Raw genomic sequence first — 18,873 nt, 5'->3', positions numbered from 1 at the left:
TTTATTTGATTGCAAAACATTAAAATAAAAAAAAATAAAACAAAATTTGAAGCAATGATCTCTGAATTTTGGTTCAATTGGAGCTTTGGTCCTTAAGCTAAAAATATATGAGTATTAGTTCATGAACTTGTTATAATATTATGGAGCAATGGTCTTTTGACTAACTTCGTTAGAACTTAATCCATTTTTGTCCCTTTAAACCCTTTATTTTGAATAGAAGTTCTAACGGAGTTAGTTAAACTAACCATTACTCCACATTATAAAAAGTTTAGGGACCAATATTCACTTATTTTTAGTTTAGGAATCAAAGTTCCAATTGAGCTGAAGTTCGAAGACTATTGCTCTAGTTACCTCTAAAAATAAATATTTTTTTCTATAAATAATAAAATAATTACACTAAGATTTATCTAATATACAGAGAAAATATTTAAACTCAAACACAAAAGATAAAACACACTGCTCTAACTTCTAGCCATCTTGCTTAAACTCAAATCTACAAGTGAATTGGGGATATTATATTTGGTAAAAAGTTATTTGACAACCCATTTTGGTTTTCAATTTTTATATTACGAAAGATGAAAATTAAAATTAAAAGCTGAAATTATTACCAAACACATCCTTAACTTTAGAGGCATGCATATAGGTAATCAATAATCATACAACTCGCATTAATCTAAGTTGAAGTGTCTAAACTTACTGATTCGCAGATCGCTGCCGCCCCAAAAAGAAAAACCGCATTTCTTGCTAATGGGCTTTACTTTGTCAAAATCACTTTCCTATGACGGTGCTTTTAAAGTTCTGTTTACTACTTTTTCAGCTTCGAATAATCAAAAGCCATGCACAAAAATTTCTACGTGTTAGGTAACCTGCCGACCCAAGTCACCTTGAGAATGCCTATATAAATACCACAATAGTGTCCTTGTTTTCAACACAAGCTAGCTTTACATTCTCCACTTCACTTAAAATACACTGCATTGAGCGTCAATGGCTTCCTCTTCTTTCATGGCCACTTTTACCTTGGTTTTCCTTGTGCTCATGAGCACCACCAGTGCTCAACTTTCAACAAATTTCTACTCTAGTTCTTGCCCCAGGCTCTTCTCAACCGTGAAATCCACCGTGCAATCCGCTATACAAAAAGAGGCCCGAATGGGTGCCTCTCTTCTTCGGCTCCACTTCCACGACTGTTTTGTTAATGTATGTATATTCAAATAATGTTTATTTTATAAAAATAGTTACGTAGTAGCTTTCAAAGTGATAGTTATACATATATATATATATATATATATATATTTATTTTTTTTAAACGTGACTCATGAGCCAAAAGGTCAACAAAATTGTCTAGGTTTAAGGTACAAGCATTATATATCATGCTTTTGAACGTACAATATTCAGATTCATTGGTTATTAAATGTGTACTGTAAAATGACCTTCCCTAACTAGCTAGTTTTTTCATCGATATGCCAATTAACTGCAGGGATGTGACGGGTCGCTGCTCCTTGACGACACGTCGAGCTTTACAGGAGAGAAAAATGCAGCTCCTAATCGGAATTCTGCACGGGGATTTGACGTGGTTGACAACATAAAGTCCGCAGTGGAAAACGTGTGCCCCGGCGTGGTGTCATGTGCTGATATATTAGCCATTGCTGCCAGAGACTCAGTTGTCACTGTAAGTCAGTCTTTATTATAATTACCTACTTATTACATTCAATCAATCTTAAATTTCATGTTTCTGCAAGTTAACCAATTTAACTAACTACGTTCTTATTTGACACAAACGAATAATGCAGCTTGGAGGGCCAAGTTGGAACGTTAAGTTGGGAAGAAGAGACGCTAGGACTGCAAGCCAAGCCGCTGCTAACAACAGCATCCCCCCTCCAACCCGAAACCTAAACCAGCTCATCTCTACATTCAGTGCTGTTGGTCTTTCCACCAGAGACTTGGTTGCTTTATCCGGTATACTACTTTCCGATGAACATTCTCTCCGGTGATTCTAATTTCTGCATGTAGACATACATAACTTTTGTTTTTCTGGACACCAAAAAATTGTCACTAGAGTTAATGTCTTGATATAACTATTTTGGTGTCCACAACAATCACTCGATAATCAAGTATGGTAACAACTTTGACACTCCTATTTTAGCCGTATGCTCTCAAAACTGAGTATTTTGTAATTCTTTATGCACTTATAGGAAGAATCTAAAAAGTTAAAAACACGTGTGAAAATCACTATCACTAGTCGTCAAGTATATATTCATTTCTCAACTAATTTGGTGTTTGTAAAATTGAGCAGGATCCCATACAATTGGGCAAGCAAGGTGCACATCATTCAGACCTCGCATATACAACGAGACCAATCTGGACAGTTCCTTCGCCCAAACAAGGCGATCTAACTGTCCAAGAACCTCTGGCTCAGGAGATAACAATTTGGCTCCACTTGATCTTCAAACCCCTACTTCTGTCGACAACAACTACTTCAAAAACCTAATCCAGAACAAAGGTCTCCTCCACTCTGACCAGCAGCTCTTCAATGGTGGTTCCACCGATTCGATAGTGAGAACCTACAGCAACAGCTACAACACCTTCAGTTCTGACTTTGCGAGTGCCATGATCAAGATGGGAGACATCAAACCTCTCACTGGATCCAGTGGGGAGATTAGGAAGAATTGTAGGAAGACAAACTAAGCTAGCAGCCCCTATGTTTGACTATAGCATTTATGGCTTTAGAATAAAATTGTTTTGGGGAGATTTTGTTGTTAGTATGTATTTGGTTTTTGTGTGGAAGGTGCAATTAATGGCCTACTCTTACCACATTACAATCTCTCTAATAAAGATGGGATTCACATGTGTTGGTGGATTCTACCTCTATCAGAGAGGCGGTATAAATATAGTATGAAAAATGTGTTAAGTGAAGCATTACTCTGGAAGAATTTAAGAATTTCGTTTGAAATTTGGAATGTGTCATTTTCATCTTTGTTAAGATCTACCAAATTCCCTAAATAGTTATATATACACTCTATTGATAATCATAGATAAGGTTTTGCTTTCCTTCCAAGTAGTACATCATCATAGGATAAGATCTCCAAAATCTTATTGGATACTGCTTTTAAGTTCACACAATCACGCTCTTATAATATTATTATTTACAATAAATTAATACTATTTCGTCACAAGATCCGCCAACTTTTTTATCCATATTTTCTAAATTTGTTATGTGCCTTGGATTTTCTTTATCAAATATGTAACAATTAAAATCCTGTTTTTGACAAAGAAAATCCCGTTTTGTAATCTTTCTTTCCGTAATGTTATTTTCACTAAACTCAGAATAATCAAACCCATGAACAAAGATTTCTACGTGTTAGGTAAGCTGCAGACCCAAGTCACCTGGAGGCTGGAGAGGACCTGTGTGTGTATAAATCCCAACATATTTGTCCATCGTTTTCAACAATATATTGAGCATCAATGGCTTCCCCTTTGTTCATGACCATTTTGACCTTGCCTCTGATCCTTGTGACCATGGGAACCACTAGTGCTACTGGTCACCTTTCAACCAATTTTTACTCCAGCTCCTGTCCAAGGCTCCAAGGCTATTCTCCACCGTCAGATACGCAATCCAAAAAGAGCCCCGAATAGGTGTCTTTCTTCTCCGAAAAATATAGAAAAAAAGAGTCAAACGAAATGGGCTCTCCACTTGTGTGCTTTAATGTTAGGGCTAGGCCATCTGGTTGGATCCACAAATGGGTTGGGTTTTTCTTTTTTGCCCTTTTCTCGTATTGGAATACTAGTAGCTACGCATGTTTATTCAATTCACAAGCAATTTAATTTCTAATTATACTACCCATCCATCCCACTAGAATAGGTTTTATATTAACACTGTTGTCCATCAATCATTAGTTTGTTTATAACTTATAATCATCCTAATTAATTAAGGGTTTCAGAGATTGACATTCTTGTTTAGTTGACTTTACACATACGGGTCTGCTAAAATTGCGCAAACATGCATATGATTTTAACTAAATGATCTTATGTCATCTGGAAAAAAATTGTCATTAACAACATTTTGCAATTGTCCAAATGAAAGGTTTGTATGCGCCATCACGTTCATTTTATAAACATTGATGTGCAAATTTTTATTTTTATTTTTGCAGGGTTTAGGGCTATGTTTCAACTTTGGTTAAACAATTAAAAAAATATATCGATTCACAAAGATAAACTATAGCCACCAACGTCTTGCCTTTGCTCTAGGAATCCTTCTTGATCTCTTCTCTCTCTTTCTCTCTTTGTTTCGAGTTGTGGTCCTCACTTTGTCGATGAGAGTCTTTGTGGTTATGGCCTCGATTTGTTGATAAGACCTTTCATAGTTGTAACTTGTAATCGTGGTCATGATATGAGGTGATGATTTTTGTGGTTTGTGCGCTTAGCAAAGGACTATGAGGAGGATGCTCAACGTTTGTTGAAGGTGACTCATAGCAGAGTTTCTTTGTCGACAATTACAAGTTCATCACGGGGTGGTACGATTTTTTATCTCATGGTGCCTTTAGTCCTTCGACTTGCAAGGTTTAGTCATCGTGACTAGGGTTTTGGGTTTAAGACAACTAGTAACAGTCCTTAAAGGCTTAGAGGCTGAAGAATAAGTTTGTAATTGTGTGGAGTTGTGATGTTATGACATGTGTTACCTCTTGAATTGTTTTAAGAATTTAGTGTCGCATCACATTAAACAATTTTGCTTAATTTAATCCCATTGTCAACCCACATAAATGCCATGGGAATCTAAAAAAGATATAATGATATGCAAATATTCTTCAACTTCCCAAAGTCTTGTGTGCACTTTTGTTTACAACTCAGCGTCGGAGGTGCTCCAACATGTTAAAAAATAAAATACAAGCTGTACGTTAACTGTATAGTCTAATTAATTTTCCATTTGTACAAGTGGGGTTGCTTAATTTGTTATATTACTTTGTTCTATCACTATAATTAAACATTTGTTCGGATAATTCCTCAATGCATGGCTACAGCTAGCTCGTATTTGCTTTAGTTTCACCCTCGAGATTTGAGAGCAAACATGTGCTACTGTGAGAGAGATGGAAACATCGGTCAAGTATTTGATTTCTGAACTTATATTTTGATCAGAAACTTGTTTACAAGGATCAGAAACATATTAGGTATAGATTATGAAGCAAATATAAATATACTGAGATGGCGGTCGATACTACTAAATCTCCTATGGAAAAAACAAGTTTGCAGAGTCCAACAGTTTCAAATTAAGTAGGAAAATTCAGGATTATTATCTGGTCCAGTGATATGCACTGCATGGATAATAAAATTATACCGACCCTTAACACTAATATTATTTTCCTCATTTGTCTGTTTCCTTCAAGGAGAAAAGAAATCAGCACGCAAAATGTCATTCAACTGGCTCATAGTAGTTTCTCTAGCTGAAGATAAAAAAACAAGTATTACTAGATTTACTAAATTATGAGATATATTTTATTTTCTAGACTTAGTAAATTATGAGATATATTTTATTTTCTAAGTATCTCTTGAATATTGCCACTCAATACTACGGTCTGGTGGTATTTATGTTCACTTGGAAGTGAGAGGTTTTGGGTTCGAATCTTGTGGATGACGAATTCGATACCAAATTAGGTTGTCCATTATATGGCTTGGCCGAACTTCCCCTTCCCCTAGTGTAAAAATATCGATGTACTTAAAAAAATCTCTTGAATTAAGATTCAGGAAGAAATCGGGTCTAAGTTTCCTCATCTTTCTAGATTTAGGTTAATTGATTTCGTTGTTCAATTAGAATTAATGTCCTTCTTGTTTTGTATTAGCCTTCAATCTTATTTTCTTATAAAACTTTCTTATAAAGAAAAATGAAATGTGTGAGATTAGGTGAAAATTTTGAAAAACTTTGTTTAGCAAATTATATAACCAAATGGTAAGATGGGAGTAGCTAGCAATTTGGTATTTTAGGCTATGGTAAGGATATTTGAGGTTTATTTCCTTTTTTATTAGGGTTTAACATTGCTTTCCTGTTTGTTTTAGGATTAGGTATTATAAATACATCTCTAGGAACTCAATTGAATCAAGTCTTCCCAAGAAGTTTTTTTTTTTTTGTTACATTGGCAACTTTGTAGTGTTCTTGTTTCTTAATTATGTGTTTATGAAATAAGACTTTAATTTTTTTTTTACCCCTTTGAATTTTTAATATAAAATGTGTGATCATATTATGTGAAAAGTTTGAAATACTTTGTTTAAACCAAATGGTAGGATGGAGTCGTCGGATTTATCCTACAGCATACGGAAAATTAAATATATTGATCAATTATTAGTTAATGATGCTTCAAAATATTTGCAAGGTGTTAATTAAGTGAGTATTAAGCAGGCATGCATGCATACATGCATATATTCATCACTAAATAGATACTAGGCCTTGGGAATCCTCTATTCACATGCATATTGATAGATTCGAGACTGATCAAAACAAATTATCAGAAGCCTCTCATATATAAGGGATACAAACAGACCCTATTAAACCTTTAGTGAATGTGAACTTCTAAACAATATATAAAATAATTGATAACGCCCCTTGGTTTCAAAAATAGATTATTATTCGAATATTGTAGCATAAGTCTAAGAGTTTTTTTATCTTTTTTTTTTTTTTTTAAAGGACGACAACAGATGACAAGACATGGTTGTCCACCCCTTTCGAGGGTCGGGAAGAGTCACAAAGACATTTCAGCCTCCCGCTCACCACATTCAAGCAAACTCACCAACTTGAAGCCTCAAACCCATAAGTCTAGGAGTTTTTAGGCTGGCTATTAATTTTGATATGATAATTCATTCATTTGAATGTTTGGAGCCACAATTTTTAGTTTTATTCAAGTAATTGGTTGAATTATTGATAAGTTGTTCATAGTGTTGGAATAACTATTGGTTAATAGAATTGTTATTAACTGAGACTTAATATTGTGAAGTTATAATTCATCTTGATGCTTATGAATCAAGTTGTGGTTTGATCAAGCAATTGGTTGAATTACTACTTTATTACTCATTATGTTGATATAACTTGAAGGTTAACCAATTGGTTGAATTACTACTTTATTACTCATTATGTTGATGTAATTTGAAGGTTAACCAAGTTTGTTGTTAAAATGAAGCTTAAAATTATTGTTGTTAAGTTTGGCTTGATAAGTGGCAAATTATTTTGAATTTGCTTTGTCAGTTTGATTAAAATGTTGATTATGCAAATTAGATATCAGTAATCTTAGAATCTGTTCTGCATTATGTTTTCAGCCCTGGTTCTTTGGTTCTATACTTTAAAATGCATTGGCAGATTATTTGTGATGATAAACTCTTTTGATGAAAAGACTTGGTGATGACTTCTGTTATAATTTGAAAGTTGTGCTGGAAACATGGTTCATACTCAAGTGAGGGAATGTAAGAATATAAGCAAAAGATTATTGTGATAGCCAATTAATTCAAATTGGTACATAAAAGTCTTATGAAAATAGGATTGCTTTGTCCTAATTTACATGGAATTGGATTTAGTATGTAAATTGGTTTCTACCACTTGTAATTTGATAAGGAGACTATTTTTGTGTTCTATGTGAATTCTAATAGAAGAGTCATATGGATTGCTTGTCTATACAAATAGTGGTCACTACTCTCATAGAAAAAACACTCATTATTGGACTTAGGTTCTATTGTAATCAAACATATTGTTTTTGCAAAATAGAAAAAGCTTACTATTGAAATCGGTCAAACATCATTTTCTTTGTTATTTTTAAAGATTCTTACCACTAGTAAAAAAAACCCCTTGTGCGACGAAAGACGAAATTTTAGACTTTGTCGCACAATATGTTTAAAAAAATTAAAAAATTTAAAAAAAAAAAATTTAAACTTTGCACGACAAAATCCAAATATTTCGTCGCCTAAACCCGATTTATTTTCTTTTATATTTAAGTTTATATTTTAAATTGTAAAATAAATTAATTTCATAGTTTTTTTTTTTTTTTCAAACTTTGCGCGACGAATATTAATATTTCGTCGCCTACACCATATTTATTTAATTTTTATTTTATTTTATATTTTATATTGTTAACCTGTATTATTTTTTATTATTTTTTATTATTTTCTTTGCACGACAAATCAACATTTCGTCATCTAGATCCTATTTATTTTATTTTTTATTATTTTTAAAAACTTTGCACAACGAATACTAATATTTCATCGCATAAATCCTATTTTTTTTTTTTAAATTGTCTAATAAAATTTATTAAATAAATTTTGCAATGAACCAATATTTCATCGTTCAAAATCGTTAAATTTGGGCGGGTGCCGAAAATGATATGTGGAAAATTTAATGTTTAAAACTTTGAGCGGCCAATCTTTCGTCATGCAAAACTTTGCACGACCTATGTTTCGTCGCACAAAACCCTAAAAATTTGGGTGGGCACCAAATATGGGGCGCGGGAATTTTTTTAAGACTTTGCTCGACCAATCTTTCGTCGCACAAAATCATATCCTTCATCGCGCAAAGTGATACAGTTTTTAAAACTAAAATAACTCCACAATTTTCTCAATGTATCTCTCTAGTTCTCTTACCTCTCCTATCTTTCCCTCTCCCCAAATCCAACCCCCTCTTTCACACTCAATCTCTCCTATCTTTCTCACTCTCTCACTATCTCTTCTGACACTCGCTCCTCTCTCCCTATCTGTCTCTTACTCCTCTCTCCCTATCTCTCATTCACTCTTAATCTTTCCAAAAGGTATTTTCTCTCTAAATTTTAATTTATTTTTCATTAATATGTGTTTTTGGAGTTAATTTTGGGTTTGGGTGGGGTTTGGGGTCGGGTATAGGGTGAGGGGTGGAGTTTGGGGTATGCCAATTTTAGGGGAGGTTATGCCCATTTTTTGGTATTATTTTATGTTTTTTTTTTTGGTTATTTGACCTTTTTTTTGTTATTTTTGTAGGAAATCGTTGGGACTTTGACGGTAAAAGTTGAGGACTAGAGGATTATGACGCTATCGGACCATATCCCCCACCACCACAATAGACTTTTATTAGGATTTTATTATTGTAATTTGTTAATTTATATGTATATTTTAAAATAAAATGTATATTATGGATAATTTGATCACTATTTTTCAATGTAATTTTATTTTGAATATGTCAATTTAAATTTAAGTAATTAAAAAAATAAAGCCATACAATTAAATTAAATTAAAAAAGTAAAAATTCAAAAAAAATTTGTGCTAGCAAATATTTCGTCGCGCAAACAATTACTATAATTAAATTAAATAATAGAAATAATAAAACAAAAAGTCAATTTAATTAAATAAAAAATAAAAACAAAAAACTTTTGTCACGCAGAATCTTGCACTACCAAATATTAAAAACTTTGCGCGACGAAGAAATATTTCGTCATGCAAACCCTATCTTCACGAGCTTTGCACGACGAAATCTTACTTTGTGCAACAAATCTTATTTGGTCGCGCAAAGTGTTTTTTTGTAGTAGTGTACAGTTGCACCGTAAAGTAGGGCATAGATGATCTTTTGGGAAAAACGGAAGAGGATATGACAGTTTTTTTTCAACAATTTTCAATAGAGAGAATCAAAGGGAGTTGTACGAAAACAAAAGAAGGTGCCACTATTGTAAGCAACCATGACATAAGACCAAATTCCATCACATCTAATTGTTTCTAGAATCTTGATCGAGGGAGGCCAAATTCAGTATACGTACGTACGTGTGTGTGTGTGTGTGTGTGTGTTGATTAATTAGAAAATTTTGTCACTTAATTTTCTCCATTTGGTTATCTTGCTTGTGTGATTCATCAGGTTCCTCTTTGCCTACTTCCCACTTGGGTTGAAATCCCACACGCCAAGGAAACAAAACTGCTTTGAGAAACTAATATAGCTGGCAAGACCATTGACCATCCAACAATTGCAAATACATACATCTACTTCACAAAATGCTGTAACTTCACTAAATAGCAATGTATATGTATGCATTATCTAATTATACTGATAATTTAAGTTTACTAAACTGGCCTTTCACCTAGCACCAAACAACAGATCCAAATATAAACCACCACCACCATCACCCAAACAATAATAAAGACCACCTTGTGTTCAAGCTTGATGCATTAATTTAGCATTGTTGCAGAAAAGTATATAATGTAATATGAATTTTTAGAATGTAGAAATCCTCATCTATTCCTCAAATTATTTCAGATATTATTCCAGATACTGTAATATGAATTTTTAGAATGTAGAAATCTATGAAATTTCGCTAATTAATTAGAAATGTTCTAACACCAATAAAACTGCATGAACTAATTAATCTAACGGAAAAGTTCATGACACATTTTCAATTCTTTTAATTTTGATAAAGATTCAAAATAATCTTGAGGGTTTGAAGTAGCGTCATATGGTTTGACAAAAAAAAAAAAAAAAAATTACCGTCATATGGGATTTCAAAAATCAATTTTAATTATCATTTGATGGAGCAATGAGATTTCAAATATAACCTTCAATTCTATCATCATGCAATAAAACAATCCTTAGTTCTTGAGCAGGATATCCTATTATTTCTTGACCTCACTAATTAAGAACCACCGGATAAAGAGAAATCATAATTTTATTGTTATAAGATATATATATATATATATATATATATATATATATATATCAATCTATCCTACAAAGGATTGGTGGTTTGAACGCAGGTGCAATAAGTTAAAAAATTTAGCCCTAATCAAGACAATTCATCACTTCAAGAAATCATTATTAAGTTTTTTATAATAAAAAATATATACATAGTTGAAGTTAATAACATAAGAACCGTCTATTATTTTACTATCAAGCTATGCTGCCATTTCTACCATTCTTCCGACGTGGGATTCACTCTCAACAAGCCTTAAAATCTTACTCAGCAAATAGAAGCCATGATTTATCCAGAATTGTGTGATGAAATATTTATGATCTGCTTCCCAATTGCTCTGCAAACTCTATTACGTTGTAACAAATTTGTGATCAGTAGAATAGTACACAAGTTATCCAACAATAAGGAAGAACAGTGAAGCTTACTGTTTCCAGTATTCCAGTACCCATTACAATATAAGGGCAGTAAATATTAAATAACGCAAATATTGGTAGAAACTACGTACGTACGTATACTAAGTTGCGCAGAAGTTTATAATTTACCCCTAAAATGCTAAGGATCTCAATTCACAAGCCTTTGATTGTCGGAGCTAGAAATTTCTTCTAGTGGGGGCAATCCGAAAATCAACTAAGAAAATCTTATTATAGTATGGCTTATACCTAATATGATAATAGGGATGATTTCAAATGATGATGCATCACAATTCCAATGTTACTAAAATTTCAGTGCAGTAGTAATAAGTAACAAAGTGATAAGAAAAATCTTAATACATGATTACGCGGGAGAGGTTTTTCAGTTTGAATGACAGAACAAGAGCATTTTTGCTCATATAATATTTAATATAGAGTATATGCAGTATGAAAGTATGTTGGATATTAGATACATATATTTTCTTCAAAGATAACGCATGTGTATTATATAATTGTAGTCTACAACTTAACAAACGAATCACTTGAATAGGGCCATATGCCCCCAGATAGCCTTCATTGGCTCCGTCCATGCCCTCCCTCCTCTTCAATATTAATTTCTTCAAATCAACAATAATTCAGGATCCTTGATTGGCATGGATTAACATGTGCAAGTGTCTATATAGTCCATAGACATGTACTAGATCCCGCACGCGAAATAACACCATGATTAAACCCAAATCCCAACCAAACCTAACGTCAGAGAACCTTCAGCCTCAAGTTTGTCTTGGTTCAATTACTAATTTGATTGCCAGTATATTCGTTTTGTTGGGTTTTCTGACATTGCTTCCGTGCATTTAGAGGAGAGATTCGTAGCTATCCACAGTGTATATGCTTATTACTAATTATACGATTATAAAGATAGACAGAATGAGATATACAACATGTTATCAAGCATATTCTACATATCTTATAGTAGGGTTTCATAAAAATCTTGATATTACTCAATTTGTAAATAACATATATAAGGATCAAATAATTCAAAAACATGTTACATGGCAGAGGTAATACTGCATGTTCAACATATAACATCATGAATAATGTGCAACAATTGAACAAATTAACAGGTTTGGTTTTGGTGGCGAGAGCACGAGTTTTAATTTGGACATGCCTTAGTTTCGTTGAATAACTAGGAAGAAGAACAAGTGGTGGAAATTAAATTTAGCATGAGGAAAGGAACACAACAACCAACAATATCTGGCGACAAAATAAGGACCTAAAATGGATTAAGACAGTACCTAAGAAACTAAAAACCTCCCAAGAAACCGTATATCAATTATAAAACATCTCTCTGTATCGTCATTTTATTCCACTTGAAGAATCATCATAATAAGAAAATTAAATGGGATCGATGTCTTAATTTCAGTCTAAAAATTAAAATTTAACCAAAGAAGGAAACATTTTCACTTGAAAGGGAGCTATAGTCCGCGGCACTGGTTTGTTGATTAGTGTACATAGAAGAAGAGGAAGAAGTAGGAGGTAAAGGAGGTGGTGGTGACGGGGGCAGCAGTGGTTGTGGGGTCTGCGGCAAGGAAGCAACGGAAACAGCCCCGGAAGTAGAGAACAAAGCCATATGATGATGAGAATTAGAAGGAAGGAGATTTGCTTCCCTATATTTGTATTTAAGTATCTCGCCCCTTACTGCGTTTAGCTCAGCTTGTAAAGATTGAACTTCTTGTTGCACAGCTGAAATTACACCCATGCATCCATACACCGGATCTCTTAGCCTCACATTTGCTTCATAAACAAGACTATTTGCTGCATCTGCTCTTTGAGTCTCCGGCACCTCCTGATTAAATGTTTAATTGCACCACACACAAGAAAAAATAAATCACTAATTATTAATGCAATTAAAAATCAAGATAATAAAATCCCAGTGGCTGCTACCGGATAGAAATTAATCTACAGTGAGGGTAATGAAAGGATTAGGCTATCCTTCATCCCTCCAAACACCAACACCGGTCAATATTTATTATATAAAACCAAATGTTAACAAAATATGGACAAGATGCAGATTGATACCGGAATCAAACGCTTTCTCCGAAATTGAATGTACATAATCAATGCATAATGATGACACAAAGAATTAGGATTTATAGTTTAATTACCATGAGCATCTTCGAGACGTTGCTGGCACCAAAGACCTTATGGACCGAGGCAAACTTCTGGGGTTCGTGGGGAGAGAAGTAAGGAGAGAAGGGGCATTCCTGTGCACACCTTCGTCTGAGAAGTTTACAGGCAGCACAAGGAGTGATGGTGTTTAGGGTTCCAGGAGGGCCCAACATGTGTCTTCTTCCCATATGATAATGGGAAGCATCAGTTTCTCTTTTAAACTTCTTGCCTACCTCGTCAAATCTCTCCCTAGAAGCAGAAAATAAATGCATAAACAAAATTGTGATGACACATATAATACAACTATAGATAGGAAGGTGATTTCCGCACAGCACTCCTATTTATTTCCGTTCCTCGGTTCTCTTTTAATTCTTTTCTTTTCAGAAGTCAGAAACAAAAAGGGGATAAAAATGTGCGTGAAAATCAGTTCCGATATAGAAAACGTTGCAATTACATGAAAATTAATTATTACCTTTCTCTGGACATCCAGGCATGCTCTCCCAGGGTAAGGATAGGGAGGTGGAGTTGCTAAAGGAGAAAGAAAAGGATAGAAGGAAAGAAGGAAGTATAAAATAGGGGGCTACAAATTAATAATGAGTGAACTTCAAAGGCAAGGTACACTATAAAAAAAGTGGTCCACTGTTAATATAGTTTATACAACAAATTAGGAGACAAAAGGAGTTGGAGTGTTAGATTACATACTACTGACTGAAATTATAAGAGAAGCAGAAAGCTAAGAAACTTTTGTTTGTTGGTGATGGTAAAAATTTCTTTGATTGATGTACGAGGATTTTGAAAATTATAGTTCTCCAGAAATCAACAGAGCACTCTCGGTCTCTGAGACAAAAGCATCAATGGAGAGGGAGAGGGAGAGAGAGAGAGAGAGAGAGAGAGAGGGGGGGGGGGGAAGAGAAGCATAAATGCCAACTCTGTGACCGCTAGCTCGCTCTCTCTCTCTCTCTCTCTCGCTCACGTGTGGTTCCTTAATGTGTTTTGACTTTTTGATCAACCATTTGATTTCATGCCTGCATCTGGTTCTTTCTTCATCTCAGAAAGACCTAACTTATTTTGACCAAAAAAAAATGGCAAGACCTAACTAGTTTTTCTCTTTGTTTTTTATTTGAAAGTTGAACACGAATTATCTTAGAATACAAATGTTTTTTTAATTAATAAGCTCAGACAAACTAGTAATGAAAATGCAAAAGTAGCTCAGTGCTCAGAATTAGAGAGTACATCTGCTATTTGTTGATATTGAATGCGAATCTATGGTATATATTGTACATTGTATAGTTGAACACACTCACATAATTTGTTGTTCTTCCCCACAAAGAATTTATAAGAATCAAAGCTAATTCAAACAATAAATAAATCAATTCTACTTGAACAAGCAAACCTAATTAAATAGATGTTATAAGCACATACAAGATCTCTTCTTTCTATTCGTAATCTCAACAAAGGATAAGAAAACTTAATTTCCTCCTAAAGGCTGTTATTAGAAATAAATTAGAGATCTCTCACTTCTCTTTTTCATTATTTTCCAATATGGATAACAACAATGTTAATGTATCAGAAACTACAGATTACCAATATTTTTCTCTTTCACATCATAAACTTGACAAAATAAAATATAACTTATATCAAGTGGTATTATTTAGATTACATCAAAAGTTTTTTGTAATAAAATCTCACCTGAATTGAGTAATTTTGAGTAAAATATAATCTCTCACCTGTCTATTTCATCATTTTCTAAATATGTATAACAACAATGTTAATGATCTGGAACTATAGATTAGTATGCTCGGTACCAAACATTTTCTTCTCTTTCACATTTTATAACCGAGGAGATATATCTCCTTATTAAGTTGTAATTGGCATGTTAGTTCCTTGTCAAAATCAAGAACCTACCCTTGATGAAAAAGCCTGTATCTGGGATCTTGCTCCGAAAAGGAAATTTTATATCGGTCACCGCATGAAAACCACAATTTGTACTTGAAGATGGCTAATACCAATAAACCCATATGATTTAGTCAGAACTTGAATCTGTCAAAAATTGATTGTCCCTTTCTTTAAAACTAGCCATACGTATGGATCATCAGCAAATTAATTCAAACACTCCCTTGTTTGCCCTTCTGATATAGCGAGCAACTACATGTAGGTTAATTAAAGTCAATTATACATATATTTGTCTAATTTAGTAAGTCATATTTACAAGCAAAAGAAGCACACACATAACAATAAATTTTGGGATAAATCAAAAGAATAGACATTAGAAGTCATATGCAAAGGAAAATGGGACAAATGAGGTTGATTGATGGGACGAAGAACTAATTCACGAAAGTTGCTTGTAAATATTTTTTCCTTCCCCTTTTCAGTCATCTCTTAAACTCCTACTTCAAGGAATTCACTACTCTTCTATAAACATACTCAACACATCAGTGATGTTTACAGAAAAAGACTAGGCAGCCTTCAAGATAGGTTATATATAACGACAGATATATGGATAATGGATCTATATGTGCTAATTTTCTGGACAGCTTACCTACATTTTCATACAAGGAAAGCATTGTGATTAATCTATCATGGTTGTCTATTTGAACTCTCCAAATGCTGCGTTGTCCATATTTTAACTAGTGCTGTCAACAGCTTCAATGATTGTGTACGTTGTTCAATGACTCATCTGGCTAGCCGCTGGCCATCAGATTTTCTTTCTTTCTTTCATTTGATTAATAATTAGCTTACGAAGAAACCCAATGGCTTAATTTCGAGGTGTGTGCCATTATAACATGGCACACTCATGCTTGACTAGAAAAATTGTGTTGAAGAATGTGAAAAAAAAATCTCACATCAGAAACTTGACAAAATAAAAATATAACTCGTATCAAGCACAGTATTATTTCAAATTGCATTGAAGTCTTTGTGATACAATCTAAAATCAATCGGGTTGGTATATGGTTAAGTTGAAAACAATATCGGTGCATGACCCATTAGTAGTGGACCATTAAATTCCCTCTGTTAAATCTTGCAAAAATTTTCAAATAGTTTCTCAATTGACTCTCATTCTTATATCTATGAAAGCTGCATGTAACTACAGCAGTAGTGAAATCTAATTAATTGAAGTCTTTGTGATACAATCTAACATCAATCGGGTTGGTATATGGTTAAGTTGAAAACAATATCGGTACATGACCCATTAGTAGTGGACCATTAAATTCCCTCTGTTAAATCTTGCAAAAAATTTCAAAAAGTTTCTCGATTGACTCTCATTCTTATATCTATGAAAGCTGCATGTAACTACAGCAGTAGTGCAATCTAATTAATTAAAATCATTGAATTAAATAACAAATGATAAGATTAGACACATACTTAAGCCAAGTCGCCAATGACCTAATTACTGAGACTAGGGGATGGAGGAATACTATTAATATATATTTGGTCAGTAGTAGATGGGGCAAATTCTTAATTGTGAATTTGAGGAGTGTTATGTCAAAGGTGGGTGGTGAAAGGGAGGGAAAGGAAGAGAAATAATAGATTTTGAAGAGAAAGGAATTAGTAAGGAATTGGAGGGGATTAATATTTTAATTTATTATGATTTGTGAAATTCATATATGTGCATTGCTTAGATTGTAAGAAAATGACACCATCTTACAATCTTGTTTGACCCGTATTTTAAGGCTCGCAAGTCGCCCCGATGTTCTCTCATCCCCAACCTACTTTCTCACACTTTCACTCTCGTATCTTTCTGCACCAAAACCCATAACTTAATTATCCGTAATTTTACAAGTGGTCATTTATCATAGTGTTGAAAATGAGTTGTGCCCTTATATTTCGGCATGGGTTTGAACCCCGTCAGCTCTCTAATTTAACATTTAACCACTAATGCTATCGTCTTATCAAAAAATAAAAAATTGTCCGCCATTTTACTTATGCCAATAGGTTTGAAGGTCCTCCAAATAAAGAGTAACTCTAGTTTTTTTTTTTTTTGCCTCCGTTGTCACACACGTGAGTTACTTGGAACAACTTCTCGCGTGATATTACTATTTCACTTAATGAAATATAACGTGTGTTGTCCAACCATATCATAACAAGTATAGTGATAACACCACGTAACGGTGTTCTGAGTCCACACAAAAAATTTCTCTATATGCGGTTCTATTTGATTTGATATGAAGCCTGGCTAAGCTACCACACATTTTCGTTTTTGCTTTCAACTCTTTATACCGAACAAACATTCGTTTCAAATTTTTAAGTAATTAAGTCAACATATGTATATGGTAGCCAACTAACCATATCAAGAAATCTATAAGTAAGCTGTGTGCATGAACTTTGGTTGTAAAACGTTGCTATCTAGTTAAATTGTCAATCTATGATAGCATGAGATCTCTTCCACTGGTCAATAATAAAAAACCTGAGACTTCTCCATCCAGGTCCTCTACATCCTTAATATATTTCTCTTTTTATTATTCTAAAAAGAAGAAATTAGATATAAGTCTAATTAATGCCCCCTTATTAGGTAGTATAGTATTTTCTCGACTAAGTAATAAAACATTCATTGTCAACCAAAACCCTATGAAATTACCATTTTAACCCTCTAATTAAAACAAAACATGAATAAGAAATATGGGGCAGAAATGTAATTTCACATAACCAAATTTTACTTACTGTTTTTTTTTTTTCAAAACCTCACCTACATTTAAGCCTAACATATCTCTAATTAAAATAAAAATTAAAAAAATTCACACTCCCACATTCTCTATCACTCTCTTCCTCTCTCCTTCTATTTAAAAAAGGGATAATTTGATATAGATCCAATTTTGTGAGCCATTACTATAATTAGTCCACTGCATTGAAATAGGTCCAATAATTGATATTCCACGTAAGCTTATTTATAATTTGTACCATATTTATCCCTTAGACTTATAAATTGTAGTAAATATTCAAAATTTCTTAATTATATGATTATTTGTGGTTTAACTAATCCCTTAATTGTAGGATTAGTTATAGCAATAAAATCTCAACCCCCAGTCTGTTTTATCCCTCCTTTTTTTTCCTTCTTCTAAACAATTCCCTTTGTTAGATCATGGAATCAATCATCCTCTTTCTTCTCTCATCTTTCATGGGTGATATTTTGTGTTCCTCCCTCCAAATTCCTTCATGACAATTTCAATTTTTACATAGCTTTCACAATTTTTTTACATATTCGTTTGGCAATATAGTATCAATTGCAAGCAATAATACAGTATCATGCATTTATATTTGCTCTATTATATTTTTGTGCGTATCATAAGGGTAAACTGAAACTTAGTATTTGTTCCTTTTTTTGTTTAGTATTTGTTCCTTTAATGGAGGTATATTATATCATATTTCTATTCTAATGTTCTGCCATGAAGGTTCAGCATTTTTCTTCCTATACAATAGGTAGTTTATTTTTATTTTGTTGGTAGATTATATCTATTTTGTAGGTATAAAGCATTTTTCTTCCTATACAATAGGTAGTTTATTTTTGTTTTGCAATAGATTACATATGTTCTGTTGGTATAAAGTATTTTTCTTCCTATACAATAGGTAGATACTAAATTATATCGGTTTTGTAGGTAAACATCATTAGGTGGTTACTAGATAATATTTTAGTT

The 18,873-nt window shown here is 33.2% G+C and overlaps 2 protein-coding genes across 2 annotated transcripts; one reads left to right on the top strand and one right to left on the bottom strand.

Moving 5' to 3' along the window:
- The first annotated feature begins 922 nt into the window (after window positions 1-922).
- On the top strand, window positions 923-2,947 carry LOC137720918 (peroxidase P7). The gene is made up of 4 exons (XM_068460039.2): window positions 923-1,194; window positions 1,475-1,666; window positions 1,788-1,953; window positions 2,291-2,947. Exons 1-4 carry the CDS (start codon window positions 985-987, stop codon window positions 2,680-2,682), a joined length of 960 nt encoding a protein of 319 aa, XP_068316140.2. The 5' UTR covers window positions 923-984; the 3' UTR covers window positions 2,683-2,947.
- A 9,382-nt stretch (window positions 2,948-12,329) lies between these two features.
- LOC137721200 (LOB domain-containing protein 15-like) lies at window positions 12,330-14,174 on the bottom strand. Its single transcript, XM_088693721.1, has 3 exons — window positions 13,716-14,174; window positions 13,240-13,492; window positions 12,330-12,920 (listed from the first exon to the last, which is right to left on the bottom strand). Exons 1-3 carry the CDS (start codon window positions 13,727-13,729, stop codon window positions 12,513-12,515), a joined length of 675 nt encoding a protein of 224 aa, XP_088549847.1. The 5' UTR covers window positions 13,730-14,174; the 3' UTR covers window positions 12,330-12,512.
- Between the last annotated feature and the right edge of the window lie 4,699 nt (window positions 14,175-18,873).

The sequence above is a fragment of the Pyrus communis genome, chromosome 1, assembly GCF_041283825.1.
Source record: "Pyrus communis isolate YQ-2024b chromosome 1, ASM4128382v1, whole genome shotgun sequence".
Taxonomy (NCBI): domain Eukaryota; kingdom Viridiplantae; phylum Streptophyta; class Magnoliopsida; order Rosales; family Rosaceae; genus Pyrus; species Pyrus communis.
Note: the sequence above shows the minus strand (reverse complement) of the source record. Positions and strands in the feature narration are given on the sequence as shown.

What these genes read in the sequence shown, in the direction of transcription:
- LOC137720918 (XM_068460039.2), top strand. Translation starts at nt 985, where the DNA reads ATGGCTTCCTCTTCTTTCATGGCCACTTTTACCTTGGTTTTCCTTGTG. An exon ending in CCAGAGACTCAGTTGTCACT is followed by an intron (nt 1,667 to 1,787) that starts GTAAGTCAGTCT and finishes CGAATAATGCAG; the next exon opens with CTTGGAGGGCCAAGTTGGAA. An exon ending in AGACTTGGTTGCTTTATCCG is followed by an intron (nt 1,954 to 2,290) that starts GTATACTACTTT and finishes AAAATTGAGCAG; the next exon opens with GATCCCATACAATTGGGCAA.
- LOC137721200 (XM_088693721.1), bottom strand. An exon ending in ACGTCTCGAAGATGCTCATG is followed by an intron (nt 12,921 to 13,239) that starts GTAATTAAACTA and finishes ACATTTAATCAG; the next exon opens with GAGGTGCCGGAGACTCAAAG.